At 37.0% G+C, this 23,880-nt stretch overlaps 1 protein-coding gene across 2 annotated transcripts in view; it reads right to left on the bottom strand.

The window, feature by feature from the left end:
- The window catches only part of SBF2 (SET binding factor 2), a 495,886-nt gene that overhangs the window by 223,498 nt on the left and 248,508 nt on the right, over positions 1-23,880 (bottom strand). For both annotated transcript variants that reach the window (XM_018059528.1, XM_018059527.1), the window contains exons 7-8: positions 2,162-2,294; positions 816-924 (exon numbers count right to left, since the gene is read on the bottom strand). In XM_018059528.1, coding sequence (XP_017915017.1) covers positions 816-924; positions 2,162-2,294 — 242 coding nt within the window. The remainder of the gene's footprint in view (positions 1-815; positions 925-2,161; positions 2,295-23,880) is intronic.

Raw genomic sequence — 23,880 nt, forward strand, 5'->3', positions numbered from 1 at the left:
GTCCCAATTTTGTTACAGTCCTTCTTAAAGCACACTACAGAGAAGTAAACTTGTTTTTAAGAGCTGGTTGAATACAGAGTATTACTTTCTCTCCTTTAGTATTTCCACTTAGTATTCAGAACAGACTAATCTGGGGGTGGTGGGGGGGAGCTCACAATAAACTTGTATTCCAACAAAACCCTTCATTCCTTTGCAAATGCTTTTTGCTTTCTGCAAGTGAAAAAGTGGAAGTAGCTAAGTTGTGTCCAACTCTCTGTGTACCCATAGACCATACGGTCCATGGAATTCTCCAGGCCAGAATACTGGAGTGGGTAGCATTATCACAGACCTCATTTCAAAATGTGATTAAAGCACTCATAATAAAAGCATAAATAGACTGCTAAAAATGGATAATTTTATCTTCCTTTCTCATATGTGAGATGAAGAATATAGAAAGATAAATTTAATATGCCAAAAGAGGGAAATTTTAAAAGATTAATGAATTCACTTTATAAATCTCCTGTACTTGCTGTGAGGAAATATTAATGTATTTAGGTTTTTTAATGATGCTGTGCTTCCAGCCAATCCTTTCTATTGGGAATGGAACAGATTTGAAAATAGTAATTAATTGAAGTGGTATAGGACTGAGGAGGTCATGGCAACCCACTCCAGGATTCTTGCCTGGAAAATCCCAAAAACAGAGGAGCCCGGCAAGCTACAGTCCATGGGGTTGCAGAGTCGGATACGACTGAAGCAACTTAGCAGGCAAGCAGGACTCAAAGAAATGTAAGAAACCCCTGACCTCAATAACTAGCAATTTTAAGATGAATACTTACAAGTTCATGAACATCAGTTTTAAAGACAGAATGTACTCCAATAATGAAAGGCGTTGGGGAACTCAGAACTTCCAGGAGCTGAGCCGGGAGAATAGGAATATAAGGGTAACTAGAAATAATAAAAATACATGTGAGAAATATTTGTTCTTCCATAATACAACAAACCTTTCTTTCATTTTTATACTTTTTGAATTTTAGATTATCTATGTTTAGAAATTATCAATAATATTCTCAGAGTTGTTAATATTAAATTCTTGGGAGGAAAAGAGATTTTAAAGATTCTTCATGTGAAAGGTATGATCTGATATAAGAAGATATGAAGTAAGCAGGGCAGGTTTCTTATGTCTTACCCCTCTAGGCAAGCAATCTCTTTAAGTTTTTCAAACTTGCTTGAAAGAATTTTTCCTTACATAGACATCTGACATCAGCTGGTAACACTGACTTCCTGATGGAACACCCCCCACCCCCCACACACTGGTGATAATGTATTTCTCTATATAAAACAATCATTTGAGTTACATTTTCTCTACTTGATTTTTATATTTGGTAAGAAAGGCAAGGTACAAAATTAAAGTTTAGAATGCTCTCTTATCTGGAGGTTTAAAAAAAGCACACAGGTTAAAAAATATTTTTAATAAAATCTGTAGACTGTCTAAATTTTTTCTAGGTCACTGTGATTAACAAATTCATAAAAAAATTAGAATAAAATATTGTACTTACAGCACTCTCAGTCATCACTGTTTTCCTTTATACTTTTTATTACAAAAAAATTAACATCTCTCTCTGCCCCCAAAAGAGAGGGGAAAAAAGGAAGATAAAGCCTCATGTATTTAATCAGCTTTGACAATCACCAATGCATGGTCACATATATATTTGTACCCATTTTTGTTCTTTTTCCTACCACATTATTTGGATCAAATCCCAGATACCATATCACGTATACATAAATACTTTAGTATATATCTAAAAAAGGTAAGGGCTCTTTTAAAAGTAAAACTATAATACCACTATAACTGCCTGAATTAACAATAATTTCTTAATATTAAATAATCAGTACTATCTTAAGACTTTTATCTCCAACTATATTCAAAGGGAATTAAATGTTGCTGACAATACTATTTAAATTGATTACTTTTTCATGAAAGGAATCAACACTCAATAATAGGCAACTTGGAAAAGTTCCAAATTCCAGGCTAGATTTCTATCAGAATCATGACTCATAACAGCATAACTTTGTAAAATATGCCCTTGTTGTTCAAAACTGTTGTGAAATGATGCTTTAATTGATCATTGATAAGTAATGCATAATCTAGGAATAAATAAAAACACCAAATAAAAACCCTCACCTATATTTAAGAGGAAACATTAATGACTCCAGGGCTCTACAAGCATCACTAAGTCTCTGGAAACTTGCAGAATGGAAGAGAACCTTATTTTCTGTAAGGACCGCACAAAAGAGGCTGAGGACATTTTGAATTCCTGAAAACACAAAGAGCAAATGCTTACCAAATGCATTTAGTTTTATTACGTGCTGCCAAGAAACATAGCCTTAGAATTACATGCAATGAAAAAGCCAACACTTAAAAAATCTCTGAAGAAAAATATTTAGTTAAACCATGAATTCCAAAGAGCCTATGGGTATTTGTTTTCCCAAACTTTCAGTTTTGTTTGTCTTATTCTTCAAATCAGTGTACACTCACTGAATATATTAGTTAATTGGAAATATACTATTACCTTCTTTTCAACTTCATCTCCAAGGTCTGTACTTAAATTTCTATTTTAGATGCTTGGCCTTTTTCTAACTTTTTTCCCTTTTAAAGTTAATTTGTCTGAGGTTAACATAACCAAACCAGTTTTGTTGTTGAAATTTTCCTACTATATCTTTTTTCCAACTTTTTACATCACCCTTTCTCTACTTCTTGGAAATAGCATATAGTTGACAATTTTTAAAAAATCTCCTCTAAAAGCAAGAAAAAAGCAACATAGGAGAATAATATGAATTTATAATTTACATTAAGAGGAAATAAAAATGGCTGATTAACATGAAAAGAAGCTCCAACACTTTTAATAATCAGAAAAATTCAAACGAAAAAATTCAGGATGTATGATTTTAAACCTACTACAATAGCCAAAATTAGAATTTGACAATTCTAAGGTTTTATGAAGATGGTAGGGAAAGGATCATATACACTGCTGTGATGAATATAAATAAAGTTAAGATGCACAGGCACATACCCTGGTATCTAGTAAATGCAGTAATTTTAATAATTCCATTTTGAGTTATTTATCATAGAAACTTTCATGTGTACCCAAGAAGATAAGGTACAAAGAGGAACATTGCAGAAGTATTTAAATAATGAAAAAAGTGGATACATCCCAAATATAAGAATGAAAAATAAATTATAGTAAAATTTAAGTTGAATTTACTTAAACTTCTGACTGAAGATGGCAAATGTTGACTAAAACAAAAAACTAAAACTAAAACTTTATTATTCAAAATTTATAAAGTGAAATAATTATTAAAGAAATTTAAACATTTTCAAGTGATACGGCTTTGGTAGAGGGTAGGTCTATAACATTTATACCTGTGACTTCAAGATTAAAACATTACTAAGACTTTAGGGATACCTTTACAACCTGAAAATAAGAGAGCTAGTACTAATATATCAACGTAAACAACTCTCCCAAATATAATGTTGAATGAGGAAAGTATGGTACAAAGTGATTCTATAGAATGATAGCATTTATATATTGCTTAAAACCATACAAAATGCTACTATATACCGTTCAGGTATATATCAGTACAAACATAGACTATATAAAGATATATCCATGAATAAAGAGAACCGAATAAAGGATAGTATTATCTCTGGGATGAGGTGGCATACGCAAGAAGTTTCAGCTATATTTATAATGCCACATTTATTAAACTGAATAACATGTGTGTGTTCAGTTGTTCAGTCGTTTTGGACTCTTTGTGACCCTGCGGACTATAGCCCTCCAGGATCCTCTGTCCATGGAATTTCCCAGACAAGAACACTGGAGAAGGTTGCCATTTCCTTCTGCGCAGGGGATCTTTGCAACCCAGGGATTGAACATGTGTCTCTTGTGTCTCCAGCACTAGTAGGCAGATTCTTTACCACTGAGCCACCTAATAGATAACATTAAATATTTTTCTTTAGAAATAATTAAAGCTTACAAAAAAGCTGCAAGAACAGAGTACCCAAATATCCCTCACAATGACTCACCTAATGTTGCATTTTGCTCTATTTGCTTTAACATTTGTACTTTATGTGTAAGCATACCTTGCCTCTTTCTAAAATCACACACACATTTTCTGACCCGTGTGACAATACACATCATGACATTCACCCTTAAATATGTCAGCATGTTTTTCCTAAGAATAAAGATAATATCTTCCTTAAGCACAGTATGTTTACCCCCCTCAGCAAATTTAACATGTTGCAATATTTTAAGTCTAATCCAAAATCACTGCAGATGGTGACTGCAGCCATGAAATTAAAAGATGCTTGCTCTTTGGAAGAAAAGCTATGACCAACCTAGACAGCATATTCAAAAGCAGAGACATTACTTTGGCAACAAACAAAGGTCCGTCTAGTCAAAGCTATGGTTTTCCAGTAGTCATGTATGGATGTGAGAGCTGGACTATAAAGAAAGCTGAGCACCGAAGAATTGATGCTTTTGGTGTTGGAGAAGACTCTTGAGAGTCCCTTGGACTGCAAGGAGATCTTACCAGTCCATCCTAAAGGAAATCAGTCCTGAATATTCATTGGAAGGACTGATGCTGAAGCTGAACCTCCAATTCTTTGGCCACCTGATGTGAAGAGCTGACTCATTTGAAAAGACCCTGATGCTGGGAAAGATTGAAGGCAGGAGAAGGGGACGACAGAGGATGAGATGGTTGGATAGCATCACTGACTGGATGGACAAGAATTTGAACAAGCTCCGGGAGTTGGTGATGGACAATGAAGCCTGGCATGCTGTAGTCTATGGGGTCACAGAGTCAGACATGATTGAGTGGGTAAACTGAACTGAATATTTTAAATCTAATCTTACATGTGTATTCTTATTTCATTCTGACACAAAATTATTCTTTGTAACTTCTCCCCTACCATCAGGATTCATTCAAAGCTTAATATTTCATTTAGGTGTCCTGTTTCTTTGCTGTGCTGTGCTTTGTTGCTTAGGATGGAGCATTTCCACAGCATTAAATTATTTTCATTGAGATGAAATTCACATACCATAAAATTAACCATTTCAAAGAGAACAATTTACTGATTTGCTTACTGAATCATCCCAAGGAGTATATCCTACTCAATCACATTTTATGATTCTTTACCATATTGTAGAATTTGGTTTGCCAATATTTTGTTGAAGATTTTTGCATCTAAATTCAAAATGTGAAACCTGTAGCTTCTTTTTCTCATAGTGTCCTAATACCATAGTGGTATTAGGGTAATGCTGGCCTTGTAAAATGAGTTTGGAAGAGTTCCCACTTCTATTTTTCAGGACAGTCTCTAATATACAGCTATTAATTCTTCAAATTTTTCATTGGATTCATCCAGTGAAGCCGTATGGTCCTGGACTTTTATTTTAGGGATGTTTTTGATTACTGATTCAATCTCCTTGTTAATAACTGTCTTGTTCAGACTTCCTATTTCTTTATTATTCTGTTTTGGTAGGTTTTATGTTTCTAGGAAGTTATTCATTCTTCCAGGTTATCTAATTATTGGTGTGATCACAGTAGTTGCTTATCATCCATAGTGTTTCTGGGGTATCATCAGTAATGACCCTTCTTTCATATTTGATTGTATTTGAGTCTTCTCTTTTTTTTCCCTAGTCTAGCTAAAGGTTTATAATTTTACCTATCTTAAAAAAAAAAAAAAACAGCTTTTAGTTTCGCTCATCTTTCCTACTGTCTTTTCATTCTATTTCATTTATTTTTGCTCTGATCTTAAGTTATTTCCTTCCTTTACTAACTTCAGACTTCATTTGTTCTTCTTTTTCTAATTCCCTGGAAGGTAAAGTTAGGATGTTTGAGACCTTTCTTTTTTCTTAATGCAGATATTGATCACCATTAACGTCCCTCTTACATCTGAATTTGCTGCATTGTGGAAGTTGTGGTGTTTGCTTTTCCATATTCATTTGCCTCATGATACTTTTGATTTCCCTTTTGATTTTTTCACTGACCCACTGGTTGTTTAAGAACATTTTGTGTAATCTCCATACATTTTTGAATTTACAAGTTTTATTCTTGTATTGGTTTCTAGTTTTTCTTTTTTTTAAGATAGTCTTTACTATTATGATTATATTCAGTCTTTACTATTAGGATTATAAAATGCTTTTGCCAATCACATTCAACCAGTTAGAAATTAGCACTTAACATTCAGCAATAATCAGAACTCTCATTTATTCCCCCATTACCTGCTTATTTATATATCCATCATCAGTATAGACTCATGGATTTCTATTTTTTTATTCCAACATTCTATAGGTTATTACTGATTTTAACTATGTTTGTGCGCATTGAGTCCTAAACTTAGACAACGGTCACCCCTTTAACCTAGTTCCTGTGTCCCTATGATATGAACCCTTTCTTTTGTAAGTTCTTTCTTACTTTCTAGCTTGACAAAATAATCCAGGCTCATATTTTACCTACTCTGTCCCTGCTCTGAAGTTAGTCACTTCTCCTAGGAGGCCTGGTTCCTTCCATTAAAAGCCATTAGAAATGGCTTTTAAAAATCAAGAATTGAGGGTATTAGGGTAAATGCTAGATCATTTCTGCCAAGGTATCTTTGTTTTAGGGTTACTTTTACAGATAAGAGTAGATACATGCACATATATGAACACATATACATGCATATAACAGACACACACATACATATATACCCATATACATGTATTTGAGAAATCCAAGTCCATATCATTACTTTCAGTTCCAATCTATTCTAGCAGAGTCTCCCGACTCCAATACATAGTTGTATGTTCCTTTTTCCAGTGAAAACACTGGATCCTATGGACATAAACACATTTATTCATTTGCTAAATCTTATACTGGGGGCTTCCCTGGTGGCTCAGATGGTAAAGACTATGCCTACAATGCAGGAGACACAGGTTCAATCCCTGGGTTGGGAAGTTCCCCTGGAGAAAAGAATGGTTATCCACTTCAGTATTCTTGCCTGGAGAATTCCATAGACAGAAAAGCCTGGTGGGCTACAGTCCATGGGGTCACAGAGAGTCGGACACACAGATGACACCAACCTTATTGCAGAAAGCAAAGAGGAATTAAAAAGCCTTTTGATGAAGGCGAAAGAGGAGGGTGAAAAAGCTGGCTTAAAACTAATATTAAAAAAACAAAGATCATGGTATCCAGTCCTATCACTTCATGGCTAATAGATGGGGAAACAGTGAAAACAGTGACAGACTTTATGTTCTTGGGCTCCAAAGTCAATGTGGACGGTGACCACAGCCATGAAATTAACAGACACTTGCTACTTGAAAGAAAAGCTATGACCAACCTAGACAGTGTATTAAAAAGCAGAGACATTTCTTTGCCTACAAAAGTCCGTCTAGTCAAAGCTATGGTTTTTCCAGTAGTCATGTATGGATGTGAGACTGAGCGCCCGAAGAATTGATGCTTTTGAACTGTGGTGTTGGAGAACTCTTGAGAGTCCCTTGGACTACAAGGTGATCCAACCAGTCCATCCTAAAGGAAATCAGTCCTGAATATTCATTGGAAGGACTGATATTGAAGCTGAAGCTCCAATACTTAGGCCACCTGATGAGAAGAGCTGACTCATTTGAAAAGACCCTTATGCTTGAAAAGACTGAAGGCAGAAGAAGGGGATGACAGAGGATGAGATGTTTGGATGGCATCACTGACTCAATGGATATGAGTTTGAGCAAGCTCCAAGAGATGGTGAAGGACAGGGAAGCCTGGTGGGCTGTAAGCCATGGGGCTGCAAACAGTCAGACATGACTGAGCGACTGAACAACAGCCTCGCTCTATAATCTAGGTTTCCTGGTTCAATGGATAGAGCCCGGCCTGGGGGAGCAGAGCCCTGGATTCCTGTTTTGGTTGTCCATAACTTTCTAGGTGACTTTATTATTCATTTATTCAACAAACATTTACTGTGTGCCTACCATATACCTGACACTTTCCTGAGCCCTGGGGCATGCATTAGCCCACAAAACAGTCACAGTTCCTGTCTTACTAGAGCTAATGGCTGAGTAAGGAGAGAGACTGCAGGAAATTAACAAGCAACCTGCCCTCCAAACCTTCATTTCCCAAACCTTACAACTCCATATACATGTGGAATCCAGGAAAATGGTACAAATGAACCTATTTGCAAAGCAGAAACAGACACACAGATGCACAGAACAAAGGTATGGACACCACTGGGGAGAAGGGGATTTGGGATGAACTGGGAGATTGGGACTGACATATACACACTACTAAGATAACTGAGGAGAATCTAGTGTGTAGCACAGGGAACTCTACTCAGTACTCTGTGGTGACCTAAATGGGATAGAAATCCAAAAAAGAGAGAATGTATGAATACATATAGGTGATTCACTCTGCTGTACAGTAGACACTAACACAATATTGTAAAGCAAGTACATTTTGATTAAAGTTTAAAATAAGACAGTGGAGTTTATTTGCTTTTGTATGTCTTCAGTTTTAATATATTTTGTTTCTTTTGATCATGATTGGTCTAATACTATTTTCTGAAGATGTGAGACCTAAGCAAGTTTGAAGAAGTCAAAACCTGAGAGTTTGCTGTACCATTTTAACAACTTTTTGTGGGTCCAAGTATTTAAAAATTAAAATTTATATTTAAAAAAGTCTGTAGTTATATTAATTTCCCATGGCTATTATAACAAATTTCCACAAACTTAATGGCTTAAAACTCAGAAGCCCTACTCCTGGGTTTCCCAGCTTCTAGCAATTGCCTACATTCTTGAGCTCATGGCCCCCTTCCATCATCAAAGCTGGTAAGGTTGGTTGAGTCTTTCCCTCTTGTGTGAATCAGAGTGCACCACTCTCACACTATATCTCCCTCTTCCATCTTTTAAGGACCTTTATGGTTACACTGGGCCCACCTAAAGGAATTGACACTCGAGTTGCAGTTTTAAGGATAAGCAGAAGTTAGAGTTAGGGAAACGAGATCACTAAGACTTTCAAAGTTGACAGACGACCACATGCAAAGAAACAAAGGACTGAGGGAAGGAAAGGCATTCAGAAGACCTACAAGGAGTTTTGCCAAGGGCAGGTTTATGAAGAGTCTGTATACCATTAGGAAGGAATCCAAACTTTTTCCCTGAAGACTCTGGGGAAGAACTTTTCCCTCTCTACTCCCCTCTGAATCCACTGTAATACCCACAAAAAAAAAAAATCCATTTTGATAATCTCAGAAAATAAAAGTCATGGCCAGCATCATGTAGTATTAGATAAAAAGTGAAGAAGGAAGGTATGCAGCTCTCCTTAGAGAGCTTACATTAGTAGAATCAATTTGTGACAGCAAGGAGTGAAATATTACACTATATTTACTACTAAAGGCTAACATCTCATGTATTAGAATTGAGTTAGGGGTAACAGTCTAATGCTTAAAAGGTAAGTTTCTCATTATCCAGAAAATTATTTCAGTTCGGTTGCTCAGTTGTGTCCAACTCTTTGCGATCCCATGGACTGCAGAATGCCAGGCTTCCCTGTTCATCACCAACTCCTGGAGCTTGCTCAAACTCATGTCCATCAAGTTGGTGATGCCATCCAACCACTTCATCCATAATATAAAATAAAATTTACCTGTGACTAACTAATGGATAGCTTAAATTTTGCATTTTTAAACATCACATGCTTTAAGTTTTAGATAATTAACAATCTCAGATATTTTAAGAAATTACATTGATGTTTTTATTCCTAACTAGCAACACTTGTTGCTGGCTTCATTTTCCTTGAACTGCTAGTCATAATCAGTTTTCTAAATAACCTTGAATGTTTCCTAGTCTTCAGTAGCCAATGTCTATCCAAAGCTACACAATAACAGGAGAGAAAAACAGTATGAAAAGCAAACATTCCAGTGATAATTTCTACTGATTTGACTACAATGATACATACACATCCTGTTGACTATCCAAATAGTAAAACATTTTGAAAAATTACTTCCTGATATTAACTTTTGTTTGGGGGTTAAAGATCTAAAATTCACAACATCAAACATTAATGAAGGTATTTGTTTCTTGCTTTGAAAAAACACCACCACAAACTTCTCTCCAGAAACCTCCCCTTCTAATAAAGATATGCTATACAAATAAAAATTATGTCTCAGCTTTCAAATGGGCAAATTGAGGAATTGAAAGTCCTGGTTTTCTTGGCAGGTTATATTTCCAAAAGCCTTAAATAATTTACTATAATTCTGCCAATCCACAATGGAGAAAATGTTATAATGGTCATGGCTTAACAAAAGTCATGAAAAAGGATATTTCTCATTCATTTGATCAATATTTGTTGAAAGCCTACAAGAAAAAGAAATGCAACAAGGCAAAATGGTAGTCTGAGGAGGCCTAACAAATAGCTGAGAAAAAGAAGAGAAAGTAAAAGCAAAGGAGAAAAGGAAAGACTTGAATGTAGAGTTTGAAAGAATAGCAAGGACAGATAAGAAAGCCTTCTTAAGTGAACAATGAAAAGAAACAGAGGATAACAAAGAATGGGAAATACTACAGATCTCCTCAAGAAAATTAGAGATACCAAGGGAACATTTTATGCAAAGATGGGCACAACAAAGGAAAGAAATGGCATGGATCTAACAGAAGAAGAAATTAAGAAGAGGCGGCAAGAATACAGAAGAACTGTACCAAAAATGTCTTAATGACCTTGATAACCACAGTGGTGTGGTCACTCACCTAGAGCCAGACATCCTGGAATGTGAAGACAAGTGGGTCTTAGCAAGCATTACAACAAATGAAGCTAGTGGAGGTGATGGAATTACAGCTCAGCTATTTCAAATGCTAAAAGATGATGCTGTTAAAGTGCTGCATTCAATATGCCAGCAAACTTGGAAAACTCAGCAGTGGCCATGGGATTGAAAAAAGTCAGTTTTCATTCCAATCCCAAAGAAAGGCAATGCCAAAGAATATTCAGACTACCACACAACTTCACTCAATTCACATGAATAATGCTGGTAATGCTCAAAATCCTTCAAGATAGGCTTCGCCAGTATGTGAACCGAGAACTTCCAGATGTACAAGCTGGATTTAGTAAAGGCAGAGGAATCAGAGGTCAAGTCGCCAACATCTGTTGAATCACAGAAAAAGCATTCCAGAAAAACGTCCAGGAATTCCAGGAAAACATCCACTTTTGCTTTACTGACTACAGTGTTGTGACTGTATGGATCACAACAAACTGTGGAAAATTCTTAAAAAAGTAGGAATCTCAGACCACCATACCTGCCTCCTGAGAAATCTGTATGCAGGTCAAGAAGCAATAGTTAGAACTGGACGTGGAACAACGGACTGGTTCCAAATTGGGAAAGGAGTACATCAAGGCTGTATGTTGTCATCCTGCTTATTTAACTTATATGCAGGGTACATCATGAAAAATGCTGGGCTAGACGAAGCACAAGCTGGAATCAAGATTCCCAGGAGAAATATCAACAACCTCAGATATGCAGATAACACTACCCAAATGGCAAAAAGCAAGAGGAATTAAAGAACTTCTTGATGAAAATGAAAGAGGAGAGTGAAAAGCTGGCTTAAAATTCAACATTCAAAGAATTAAGATCATTGTATCTGGTCCCATCACTTCATGGCATATGGATGAGGAAGCAATGGAATCAGTGACAGACTTTATATTCTTGGGCTCCAAAATCACTGCAGATGGTAACTGCAACCATGAGATTAAAACACGCTTGCTACTTGGAATAAATACTATGACAAACCTAGACAGCATATTAAACAGCAGAGATATCACTTTGCCAACAAAGGTCCGTCTAGTCAAAGCTATGGTTTTTCCAGTAGTCATGTATGGATGTGAGAGTTGGACCATAAAAAGAGCTGAGCACTGAAGAACTGATGCTTTGGAACTGTGGTGCTGGAGAAGACTCTTGAGAGTCCCTTGGACTGTAAGGAGATTAAACCAGTCAATCTTAAAGGAAACCAACTCTGAATATTCACTGGAAGGGCTCATGTTGAAGCTGAAGCTCCAATACTTTGGCCATCTGATGTGAAGAACTCATTCACTGGAAAAGACCCTGATGCTGGGAAAGATTGAAGACAGGAGGAGAAGTTGACAGCAGAGGATGAGATGGCTGGATGGCATCACCACTTCAATGGACATGAGTTTGAACAAGCTCCAGGAGTTGGTAGAAAGCCTGGCATGCTGCAGTTCATGGGGACACAGAGTTGGACATGACTGAGCAACTGAACAATAACCACCACCACTATGCTCCAGATACTAGGAATACAATAACGAAGAAAAATAAAATCCCTACCCTCTCAGATTATCTAATACTTTATACAGTTAAGTTCTGTAACTACCATTGAGAGGCAATGTTTCATATTAATTACAAATTCAGTATATTATTTCCAAATATGTTATAAATGGAAATCTTCTAAATAAAAAAATAACTAAGAAATGTAACTCAATTGGGCAACCATCGGTTCGGTTCAGTTCAGTCACTCAGTCGTGTCCGACTCTTTGCAACCCCATGAATTGCAGCACGCCAGGCATCCCTGTCCATCACCAACTCCCGGAGTTCACTCAGACTCACGTCCATCAAGTCAGTGATGCCATCCAGCCATCTCATCCTCTGTCGTCCCCTTCTTCTCCTGCCCCCAGTCCCTCCTAGCATCAAAGTCTTTCCCAATGAGTCAACTCTTTGCATGAGGTAACTATACATGGGTGTATTTTAGTGGTTATGAACATTTTTATTCCCTTGAATGTGACATGAATTAAATACACTGCATGCATGCCAAGCCGCTTCAGTTGTTCCTGACTCTTTGTGACCCTGTGGACTGTGGCCTCCCAGCCTCCTCTGTCCATGGGATTTCCCAGGCAGGAATACTGGAAAGGGTGCCACTTCCTTCTCCAGGGGGTCTTCCCGACTGAGGGGTTGAACTCAGTCTCCTGCACTGGCAGGCAGAGTCTTTACTGCTGAGCCACCAGGGAAGCCCATTCAGTGGAAGCATTTAACCATTTAGTGTTAGTATTTAAACACAATAAAAGGAAAATGGAAAATTCTTTGAATCAGGATTTTTCTGAACTGTCTTCAAATGATGTCCAAAGAAGGCAATGGCACCCCACTCCAGTACTCTTGCCTGGGAAATCCCATAGACGGAGGAGCCTGGTAGGCTACAGTCCATGGGGTCGTGAAGAGTCAGACATGACTGAGAGACTTCACTTTTACTTTTCACTTTCATGCATCGGAGAAAGAAATGGCAACCCACTCCAGTGTTCTTGCCTGGAGAATCCCAGGGATGGGGGAGCCTGGTGGGCTGCCGTCTATGGGGTCACACAGAGTCGGACACGACTGAAGTGACTTAGCAGCAGCGGCAAATGATATCATGTAGCAAGCAGATATTAAATACTTTATCTATATATGATTCTAGTAAGCAGAGCACATTAATCAACAACCCATTGGTTATGACTGTTAGTATTTGGTATTTTGAAAACAGTTTCCTTTATAAACCTAGCATAAATATTAACTGTTTAATTTTTAAAAGAAAGCAATCAGTTTCCTGATAACATTGTGACCACTTCTGAATGCTCAAGCTTCATCAAATATCTTATTATTTCATGAATGCCTATCATGGCTCTATATCATTGCTTATGCTTTCTCTCTGCCTGGAATGTCCTTCCACTTTTCTAGCTAGTAAAAGTTAGCTCTTAGTATCTCTATTATTGCACTAATTACAGTGTACTATAATTTTTAAAACATATAAAAGTATTATCTGGGAGAAGAGGATGAGACTGTTTTATCTTTACATCCCTAGTGACTAGCACAGGACTTTACATATGGTAATGGTTCTCTAAGTATTTGATGAAAAAAATTATACTCCTGTAGATAGGCATTACAGAAATTTTGTTTGGACTCTGGAACAAAGTAGACATGGTAAGAAGTATCTTCAGAAAAGTGCTCCAGACAGACTAGTGAGAAGATTTAATTTGTTTCAAAACCTCAAGACAAATAGCTGACAATCAAACTATCTCAAAATGACTAATAATACATAGTCACAGTAAAACACTAAATTTCCCATTTCTTCCTTTTCTACTTAGAGCACAATATTCCATTTATAGTAATGATCTAAACTTTTGTGCCCACAAATTCTCCAACTATGTGTTAAATTACATACAATAAAAATGAAAATGGCTACTTCATTTTTTTCAATTGTAATTGAGAAAAAGACTAAATCAAGTACTAATATTACATGAATGATCTAGGAAAACTAAATGAAAACAGTAATGTGATCCAAGACTCTAGATTTTGATAATTTAAGGAAAAAGGACAAAAATCATTCTACAACTGATGCATTAATCATGTGGTTCAAAAAATTAACCAGTCAACATATTCTTAAAGGTGTTACCTTTAAAGAGAAGAATTTTGCACAACTTAAGCCTTCATTCTTTCCTCTAATAATCTTTCTTCTTTCTTTTCAGGAACATAAATTAGTTTTGATATGCTTATAAAAGTTAGTATCACTTTAAGAATAATTATATAGCATTACAACCAGAAGCTTTTCCAGAGGAAGATAAAAAAGAGAATGCCAGAAGTTTTCCATTAAAACATTCAAGAGCAGAAATAACTTTCTGAACAGCAAGTATGGTTACAATCAACATTTTAAGGATGTTTATATAAAAAGGAAAAATAATGTTTGTAAGATAAACTGAAGGAAAAACTCTAGCAATTTTAATAATTTTTTTAAAAATCTCTACTTAGTATTAGAGATAATACACAGAAATATTGACTCAATAATAGTCCATGAAAAGCTGGTGACATATGGGTAAGCGAAAAGAAAGTATGCATATAAAAAAGTTTACACTAGGATGAGATCATGAGGAAATAGAAACTTTGATCAGACCAATAATGAGCGAGGAGATTCAAACTATAACCAAAACCTCCTAACAGAGAAAAGTCCTGGACCAGATGGTTTCACTGGTGAATTCCACCAAACATTTAAAGAAGAATGAATACCAATTCTTCTCAAACTCCTTCAAAAAACTGAAAAGGAAGGAAGAATCCTTATAGCCAGCAGTACCCGAATAACAAAGCCAGGTAAGGACTCAATAGGAAACGAAACTGCAGGCCAATCTTACTGATTAACATAATATATGAAAATTCTCAACAGAATAGCAGGAAAATGAATTCAATACCATATTGAAAGGACCATACACAATGATCAAGTGGAATATAATTACAGAATGTAAGGATATTTCAACATATACAAATTAACCACTGTGATATATGACATTAATAGAATATTTAAAAAAATCTTATAATTATCTCAATACATGCAGAAAAACATCTGATTCAAAATTCTTTCATGATAAAAACTCTCAAAAAATTAAGTATGGAAAAAAACATACCCCAACATAAAGAATGGCGATATGAGAAGTCCACAGCTAACATTTTATATAACAGTGAAAGCATGAAAGCTTTTTTGCTAAGATCAGGAGTAGGACAAGGGTGCCCACACCTTTTTAACACAGTACTGGAAATCCTACCCAGGGCAATTAGGAAAGAAAAATAAATAGAAAGCATCAAATCAGAATGGAAAAGTAATAGTTTGTTTGCAGATTATATGATCTTATATATATACACAGAAAATCCTAAAGACTCCATCAGAGAACTGTTAGAACTAATAAATTCAGCAAAGTTGCAGGATATAAAATCAACATAGAAAAATCAGTTGCATTTCTACAACTATTTGAAACTATTCAACAAACCATTTGAAAAAGAAATAAAATAATCTCATTTATAGTAGCAACAAAATGAATAAAATACTCAGGAATAAATTTAACCAAGGAGGCAAAGATCTGTATGTTGAAACTGATGAGAGTTTGATGAAAGAAACTGAGGAAGATACAAATGAATGGAAATATAGCACGTGTTCATAATTCAGAAGAATTAACACTTAAAATATCCATACTGCATCAAACCACCTATAAATTCAATTTAATCAAAATTATTGAAAATACCCTGATACTGGAAAAGATTGAAGGCAGGAGGAGAAGGGGATGACAGAGAATGAGATGGTTGGACGGCATCACCAGCTCAATGGACAGGAGATTGGATACACTCTGGGAGTTAGCAATGAACAGGGAGGCCTGGCATGCTGTGGTCCATGGGGTCGCAAAAAGTTGGACACTACTGAGTGACTGAACTGATAATTATTTTTGCATAGACATAGAAAAAAATAAATCCTAAAATTCATATGAACCATAAAAGTCCCTGAATAGCCAAAGGAATATCAGAGAAAGGACACAGTTGGAGGTTTCACAATTCCTGATTTTAAACTATATTCTAAGGCTACAATAATATTTTTTAAAAAGTATGCTACTGCTAAGTTGCTTCAGTTGTGTCTGACTCTGTGCGACCCCATAGACGGCAGGCCACCAGGCTCCCCTGTTCCTGGGATTCTCCAGGCAAGAACACTGGAGTGTGTTGCCATTTCCTTCTCCAGTGCATGAAAGTGAAAAGTGAAAGTGAAGTTGCTCAGTCGTGTACTGGCATAAAAACAGACACATAGATCAATGGAATAGAATTCAGAGTGTAGAAAGAAACTCACACATGTACAGTGAACTAATACGTGACAAAAACCCAAAACTATTCAATGGGGAAAGAATAGTATCTTTAAAACTGAATATTCATGTGCAAAATAATGAAATTGGACCCCATCTCACACCACTCACAAAAAATAATACGAAACAGATTAACTATATAAATAAAAGAAACAAAACTATAAAACTACTAAAGGAAACAGAGAAAAAGCTCCCTGATGCTGGTCTTGGCAATGATTTTTTAGATGGGACACCCAAAACTCAAGCAGCAAATACAAAAATAAACAACTGGGACTATACCCAACTAAAAAGTTTCTGAACAGCAGGAGAAACAATCAGCAAAATGAAAAGGCAATCTATGAACAGGAGAAATTACATGCAAATCATCTATTTGCTGAGATATTAATGTCTAAAATATAACAGGAACTCATATAACTCAATAGCAAAAAGGAAAAAAGAAAGACTACAAAATGGGCAAAGGACTTAAAAAAAAAACAGACATTTTTCCAAAGAAGACATATAAACGCCGACAGGCACATGGAAAGATGCTCAACTTTGCTAATCATCAAGGAAATGCCAATCATCCCACAACAGTTAGAATGACTACTATCAAAAGACAAAAGAGATCTCTCCTATACACTGTTGGCAGGAATGTAAATTGGTCCAGCTACTATGGAAAACGGTATGACGGCTCTCAAAAAAGAAAAACATAGAACTACCATTTTACACAGTGATTCCACTTCTGGGTACATATTCAAAGGAAATAAACTCACTATCTCTAAGAGCTACTCATGTGTTCACTGCAGTATTATTTATAATAGCCATGATATGGAAACAACCTAAGTGTCCATCAACAGATGAATGGAAAAGAATACATATATAATATATTGGAGTATTATTCAATTATAAAAAGGAAGGAAACACTGTCTTTCATGACAACGTGGATAGATCCTGAAGGCACTATGCTAAATGAAATGTCAGCGAAAGACTAATACTCTATATTCTCATTTTTATAGACTCTGAAAAAGCTGAAATTAGAAACAGACAGAATGGTGGTTGCCAGGGGCTAGGTGATGTGGAAGGGCTTTCCCAGGTGGCTCACTGGTAAAGAATCCGCCTGCTAATGCAAGCAGATGCAGGAGATGTGGGTTTAATCCCTGGTTTGGGAAGATACCCTGGAGTAGGAAATGGCAACTCACTTCAATATTCTTGTAAGGAAAATCCCATGGACAGAGGAGCCTAGCAGAATACAGTCCACTAAGGTGGCAAAGAGTCAGACACAACTAAGTAACTGAGTACACATGTATGCAAAGAGTAGGGGAAGTGGGAAGATACTGGTCAAAAAATACAAATTCCAGGTATAAGATGAATAAATTCTGAGCATGTAATGTATAGCATGGTACTATAATTAACAATATTGTATTACAGATTTAAAAACTGTGAAAAGAGTAGATGTTAAATGTTATCAGCACACAAATGATAGTTATGTGAGGGGATGAAGGTGGTAACTAATCTTATTACAGTAATCATTTTGCAATAAATATAAGCATCACAGCATCACACTGTAAACCTTAAACTTATACGTTATATCTCAAGAATATCTCAATAAATACAGATGTTACATGACTAATGCTGTTTTACTATGGAAATAGAGGGACAGTAACTTAAGGCCCAAACTAGCTTTAGCCTGTGACTTTAAGAAGGTCTAATAAATAGTATACTATAAAATTGGGAACAATTATTCTATAATGAGTGTGTTTATAGTTAGAAACCAAGTTATAGATGAACATATATCTCAAAAGATCTCAAGAGTATTTCACAAAATTATCTGGGTCAAGGAGGGATACCTGAGCTATGGATTAAAAAAATCAGAGGGGCTATAAAAACCAGTTCCTATAAATACAATCTTAATTAACATGAAAAATTACAATTTTCTACACAAAACACAAATCTTAGGTAAATAAAAAACAATTCACATAGACTATAAAAAGATACAAATAAATAAAATACATGTTAAGTTGAAGATGAAGCTGGTTAACAGAAAATTTTAAGGAATGAGGTGGGTAATTGCATAAGTCCACATAACAACTTCAGGCAAACATAGCTCTGAAACTGTGAAAAACAAATTCATTATCATAACAACCCTTGGAAAGAAGAACCAAGGAAATGCTATCATTACATTTAGGCCTTTCACAGGAAAACTAGTCAAGGCTACAAAAGTATCTTAGAGTTTTATCTGCTTCCTGTCTGTGCTTTGTAAAATCTACCACCACTACCGCATCCCCAATGCAGGTAGTCAACTGTGATAATGGTCTAACATTGGCCTTCAACAATAGTCTAACCAAAATGACCAGTGATAAAAACATGATTTCAGACATAATTATCAGTACCACATGCTTTGGCAACTACAACTGCATACAATGCTGTTTGAGAGGCATCTTTCTTTCTCCTTTCCTTTCTTATCTTTTCCTTATCAAGAATAAGCTGAAAGATGCTGAAAAAGTAAATTTTGAATATGTAAGCAAAAGATAATTAAGCTCAAAATACTAGACAGTAAAAATAATGAAATCTGATATTCAAATGGCTGATCATCATCTGTTCTATGCACTTCATCCATATACAGAACTCTCCTAGGAGGTATGACTGCCATCTTCTTCACGGCTGGTGTAGTAATTTATTTAGTAAACACTGATGCCTTCTGTGCCAAAGTCACTATGCCAGATATAAAGGATGCACAGGATAATAAGACAAGGCAGTTCTTGAAGCTCCCAGTCAAGAAAGTAAAAGTGCCCTATTAATAAATAAGGGAAAAACATGTCTTCCTGAAGACATCTGGGAATTAACATATCAGTCCTGTACTGCCTTTTTGTTACTGGAGGATAAAATCTCTTACTTTGTTTAAGCACTGAACTTCTATTAAAAAAAAAAAAGTGTACATATGAAGAATTAAATAGTCAAACAAGTTTTCTAAATATTTGTATGATAAAGCACAAATACAGAAAAGGATACAAATCAAATGCATAGTTCAATGAACTATCTTACAAACACTACCAAGGTCAAGGGAGGACTTTGCCAGCAGCCCTAGAGGCCCCTTGCATGTGCCACTAACCATGACAACCCCTCCACTGCTATAAATAATCAATGTTCTGCCTTTCTTCTATTAAGCGTTTTCCTGATTTTTCCTACAGACATTTTTTTAAATCACCAAAAGGTGCATCTCTAGACACTACAGTATAACCTCACTCTGCTAAAAACGTAATCTATTTCAAATCTCTCATTTCTTGTCCACTCCATGTGGCATGCTGGATCTTGGTTCCATGACAAGGGTTAGAACCTGCATGCCCTGCAGTGGAAGCATGCAGTCTTAACCACTGGACTACCAGGGAAGACCCTCAAAGCATTTTTACTCTTCAGGTTCCTCCTCCATATAATTTATTTGTTAAATAATTTTTGACATTGACCAACAGTTTCTGAGAGCCTGGATTTTGAAAACTGCAGTCTCTGGAAGCAATGTGTTCCCTACCTTCTGTATTTTCTGGGATCAGAATCAGACTTAATCTCTTGGGCAAAATATAGGTAGTGTTTGGCAAAGTTAGTTCAGTTCAGTTCAGTTCAGTTCAGTTCAGTTCCATCGTCCAGTTGTGTCTAACTCTTTGTGACCCCATGGACTGCAGCATGCCAGGCTTCCCTGTTCATCACCAACTCCGGGAGCTTGTTTACACTCATGACCATTGAGTTGGAGATGTCAGACAAACACCGCATTCTCTGTTGTCCCCTTCTCCTCCCGCCTTCAATTTTTCCCAGCATTGCCAAAGAGTCAGCTCTTCGCATTAGGTGGCCAAAGGATTGGAGTTTCAGCTTCAACATCAGTCCTTCCAATGAATATTTGGGACTGATTTCCTTTAGGATGGACTGGTTGGATCTCCCTGCAGTCCAAGACACTCTCAAGAGTCTTCTCCAACACCACAGTTCAAAAGCATCAATTCTTTGGTGCTCAGCTTTCTTTATAGTCCAACTCTCACATCCATGCATGGCTACTGAAAAAACCATAGCTTTGACTAAACAGACCTTTGTTGCCAAAGTAATGTCTCTGCTTCTGAATATGCTATCTAGGTTGGTCATAGCTTTTCTTCCAAGGAGCAAGCGTATTTTAATTTCATGGCTGCAATCACCATCTAAGTGATTTTGGAGCCCCCAAAATAAAGTCTGTCACTGTTTCCACTGTTTCCCCATCTAACTGCCATAAAGTGATGGGATCGGATGCCATGATCTTAGTTTTCTGAATGTTGAGCTTTAAGCCAACTTTTTCACTCTCCTCTTTCACTGTCATCAAGAGGCTCTTTAGTTCTTCACTTTCTGCCATAATGGTGGTGTCATCTGCATATCTGAGGTTATTGATATTTCTCCCAGCAATCTTGATTCCAGCTTGTGCTTCCTCCAGCCCAGCATTTCTCATGATGTACTCTGCATAGAAGTTAAATAAGCACAAGCACAGTGACAATATACAGCCTTGATGTACTCCTTTTCCTATTTGGAACCAGTCTGTTGTTCCATGTCTGGTTCTAACTGCTGCTTCCTGACCTGCATACAGGTTTCTCAAGAAGCAGGTCAGGTGGTCTGGTATTCCCATCTCTTTCAGAATTTTCCACAGTTTATTGTGATCCAAACAGTCAAAGGCTTTGGTATAGTCTATAAAGCAGAAGTAGATGTTTTCCTGGAACTCTCTTGCTTTTTCCATGATCCAGTGAATGTTGGCAATTTGATCTCTGGTTCCTCTGCCTTTTCTAAGTCTAGCTTGAATATCTGGAAGTTCACGGTTCACATACTATTGAATCCTGGCTTGGAGAATTTTGGGCTTTACCTTATTAGCATGTGAGATGAGTGCAACTGTGCAGTAGTTTGAGCATTCTTTGGCATTGCCTTTCTTTGGGATTGGAATGAAAACTGACCTTTTCCAGTCATGTGGCCACTGCTGAGTTTTCCAAATTTGCTGGCATATTGAGTGCAGCACTTTCACAGCATCATCTTCCAGGATTTGAAATAGCTCAACTGGAATTCCATCACCTCCACTAGCTTTGTTTGTAGTGATAATTCCTAAGGCCCACTTGACTTCACATTCCAGGATGTCTGGCTCTAGGTGAGTGATCACAGCATCATGATTATCTGGGTCACGAAGATCTTTTTTATAAAATTCTTCTGTGTATTCTTGCCACCTCTTCTTAATATCTTCTGCTTCTGTTAGGTCCATACCATTTCTGTCCTTTAGTGAGCCCATCGTTGCATGAAATGTTCTCTTGGTATCTCTAATTTTCTTGAAGAAATCTCTAATCTTTCCCATTCTTTTGTTTTCCTCTATTTCTTTGTATTGATCTCTGAGGAAGGCTTTCTTATCTCTCCTTGCTATTCTTTGGAACTCTGCATTCAAATGGGTATAATCTTTCCTTTTCTCCTTTGCTTTTTGCTTCTCTTCTTTTACAGCTACTTGTAAGGCATCCTCAGAGAGCCCTTTTGCTGTTTTGCATTTCTTTTTCTTGAGGTTGGTCTTGATCCCTGTTTCCTGTACAATGTCACGAACCTCATTCCATAGTTCATCAGGCACTCTATCTATCAGATCTAGTCCCTTAAATCTATTTCTCACTTCCACTGTATAATCATAAGGGATTTGATTTAGGTCATACCTGAATGATCCAGTGGTTTTCCCTACTTTCTTCAATTAAAGTCTGAATTTGGCAATAAGGAGTTCATGATCTGAGCCACAGTCAGCTCCTAGTCTTGTTTTTTCTGACTGTAGAGCTTCTCCTTGTTTGGCTGCAAAGAATATAATCAATCTGATTTTGGTGTTGACCATCTGGTGATGTCCATGTGTAGAGTCTCCTCTTGTGTTTTTCGAAGAGGGTGTTTGCTATGACCAGTGCATTCTCTTGGCAAAACTTTATTAGCCTTTGCCCTGCTTCACTCTGAACTCCAAAGCCAAATTTGCCTGTTACTCCAGGTGCTTCTTGACTTCCTACTTTTGCATTCCAGTCCCCTATAATGAAAAGGACATCTTTTTTGGGTGTTAGTTCTAGAAGGTCTTGTAGGTGTTCATAAAAACATTCAACTTCAGCTTCTTCAGCATTACTGGTTGGGGCATAGACATAGATTACTATGATATTGAATGGTTTGCCTTGGAAATGAACAAAGATCATTCTGTCATTTTTGAGACTGCACCCAAGTACTGCATTCCAAACTCTTTTGTTGACTATGAGGGCTACTCCATTTCTTCTAAGGAATTGTTGCCCACAATAGTAGATACAATGGTCATTTGAGTTAAATTCATCCATTCTAGTCCATTTTAGTTCACTGATTCGTAAAATATCAATGTTCACTCTTGCCGTCTCCTGTTTTATCACTTCCAATTTGCCTTGATTCATGGACCTGACATTCCAGGTTCCTATGCAATATTGCTCTTTACAGCATCGGACCTTGCTTCCATCACCAGTCACATCCACAGCTGGGCACTGTTTTTGCTTTGGCTCCATCTCTTCATTCTTTCTGCAGTTGTTTCTCCACTGATCTCCAGTGGCATATTGGGCACCTACCAACCTGGGGAGCTCCTCTTTCAGTGTCCTATCTTTTCGCTTTTTCGTACTGTTCATGGATGGGGTTCTCAAGGCAAGAATACTGAGGTTGCTTGCCATTCCCTTCTCCAGTGGACCACATGATGGCAGAACTCTCTGTCTTGGGTGGCCCTACATGGCATGGCCCACAGTTTCACTGAGTTAGACAAGGCTGTGGTCCATGTGATTAGATTGGTTAGTTTTCTGTGATTGTGGTTTTCAGATTGTCTGCCCTCTGACAGAGAAGGTTAAGAGGCTTATGGAAGCTTCCTGATGGGATAGACTGACTGAGGCGGAAACTGGGTCTTGTTCTGTTGGGCGGGGCCATGCTCAATAACTGTTTAATCCAATTATCTGTTGATGGGTGGAGCTGTGTTCCCTCCCTGCCGTTTCAGTTCAGTTGCTCAGTCGGTGTCCGACTCTTTTGACCCCATGAATCGCAGCATGCCAGGCCTCTCTGTTCATCACCATCTCCTAGAGTTCACTCAGACTCACGTCTATCGAGTCCGTGATGCCATCCAGCCATCTCATCCTCGGTTGTCCCCTTCTCCTCCTGCCCCCAGTCCCTCCCAGCATCAGAGTTTTTTCCAATGAGTCAACTCTTCTCATGAGGTGGACAAAGTACTGGAGTTTCAGCTTTAGCATCATTCCTTCCAAAGAAATCCCAGGG

Source organism: Capra hircus, chromosome 15 (genome assembly GCF_001704415.2).
Source record: "Capra hircus breed San Clemente chromosome 15, ASM170441v1, whole genome shotgun sequence".
Classification (NCBI taxonomy): Eukaryota; Metazoa; Chordata; class Mammalia; order Artiodactyla; family Bovidae; genus Capra; species Capra hircus.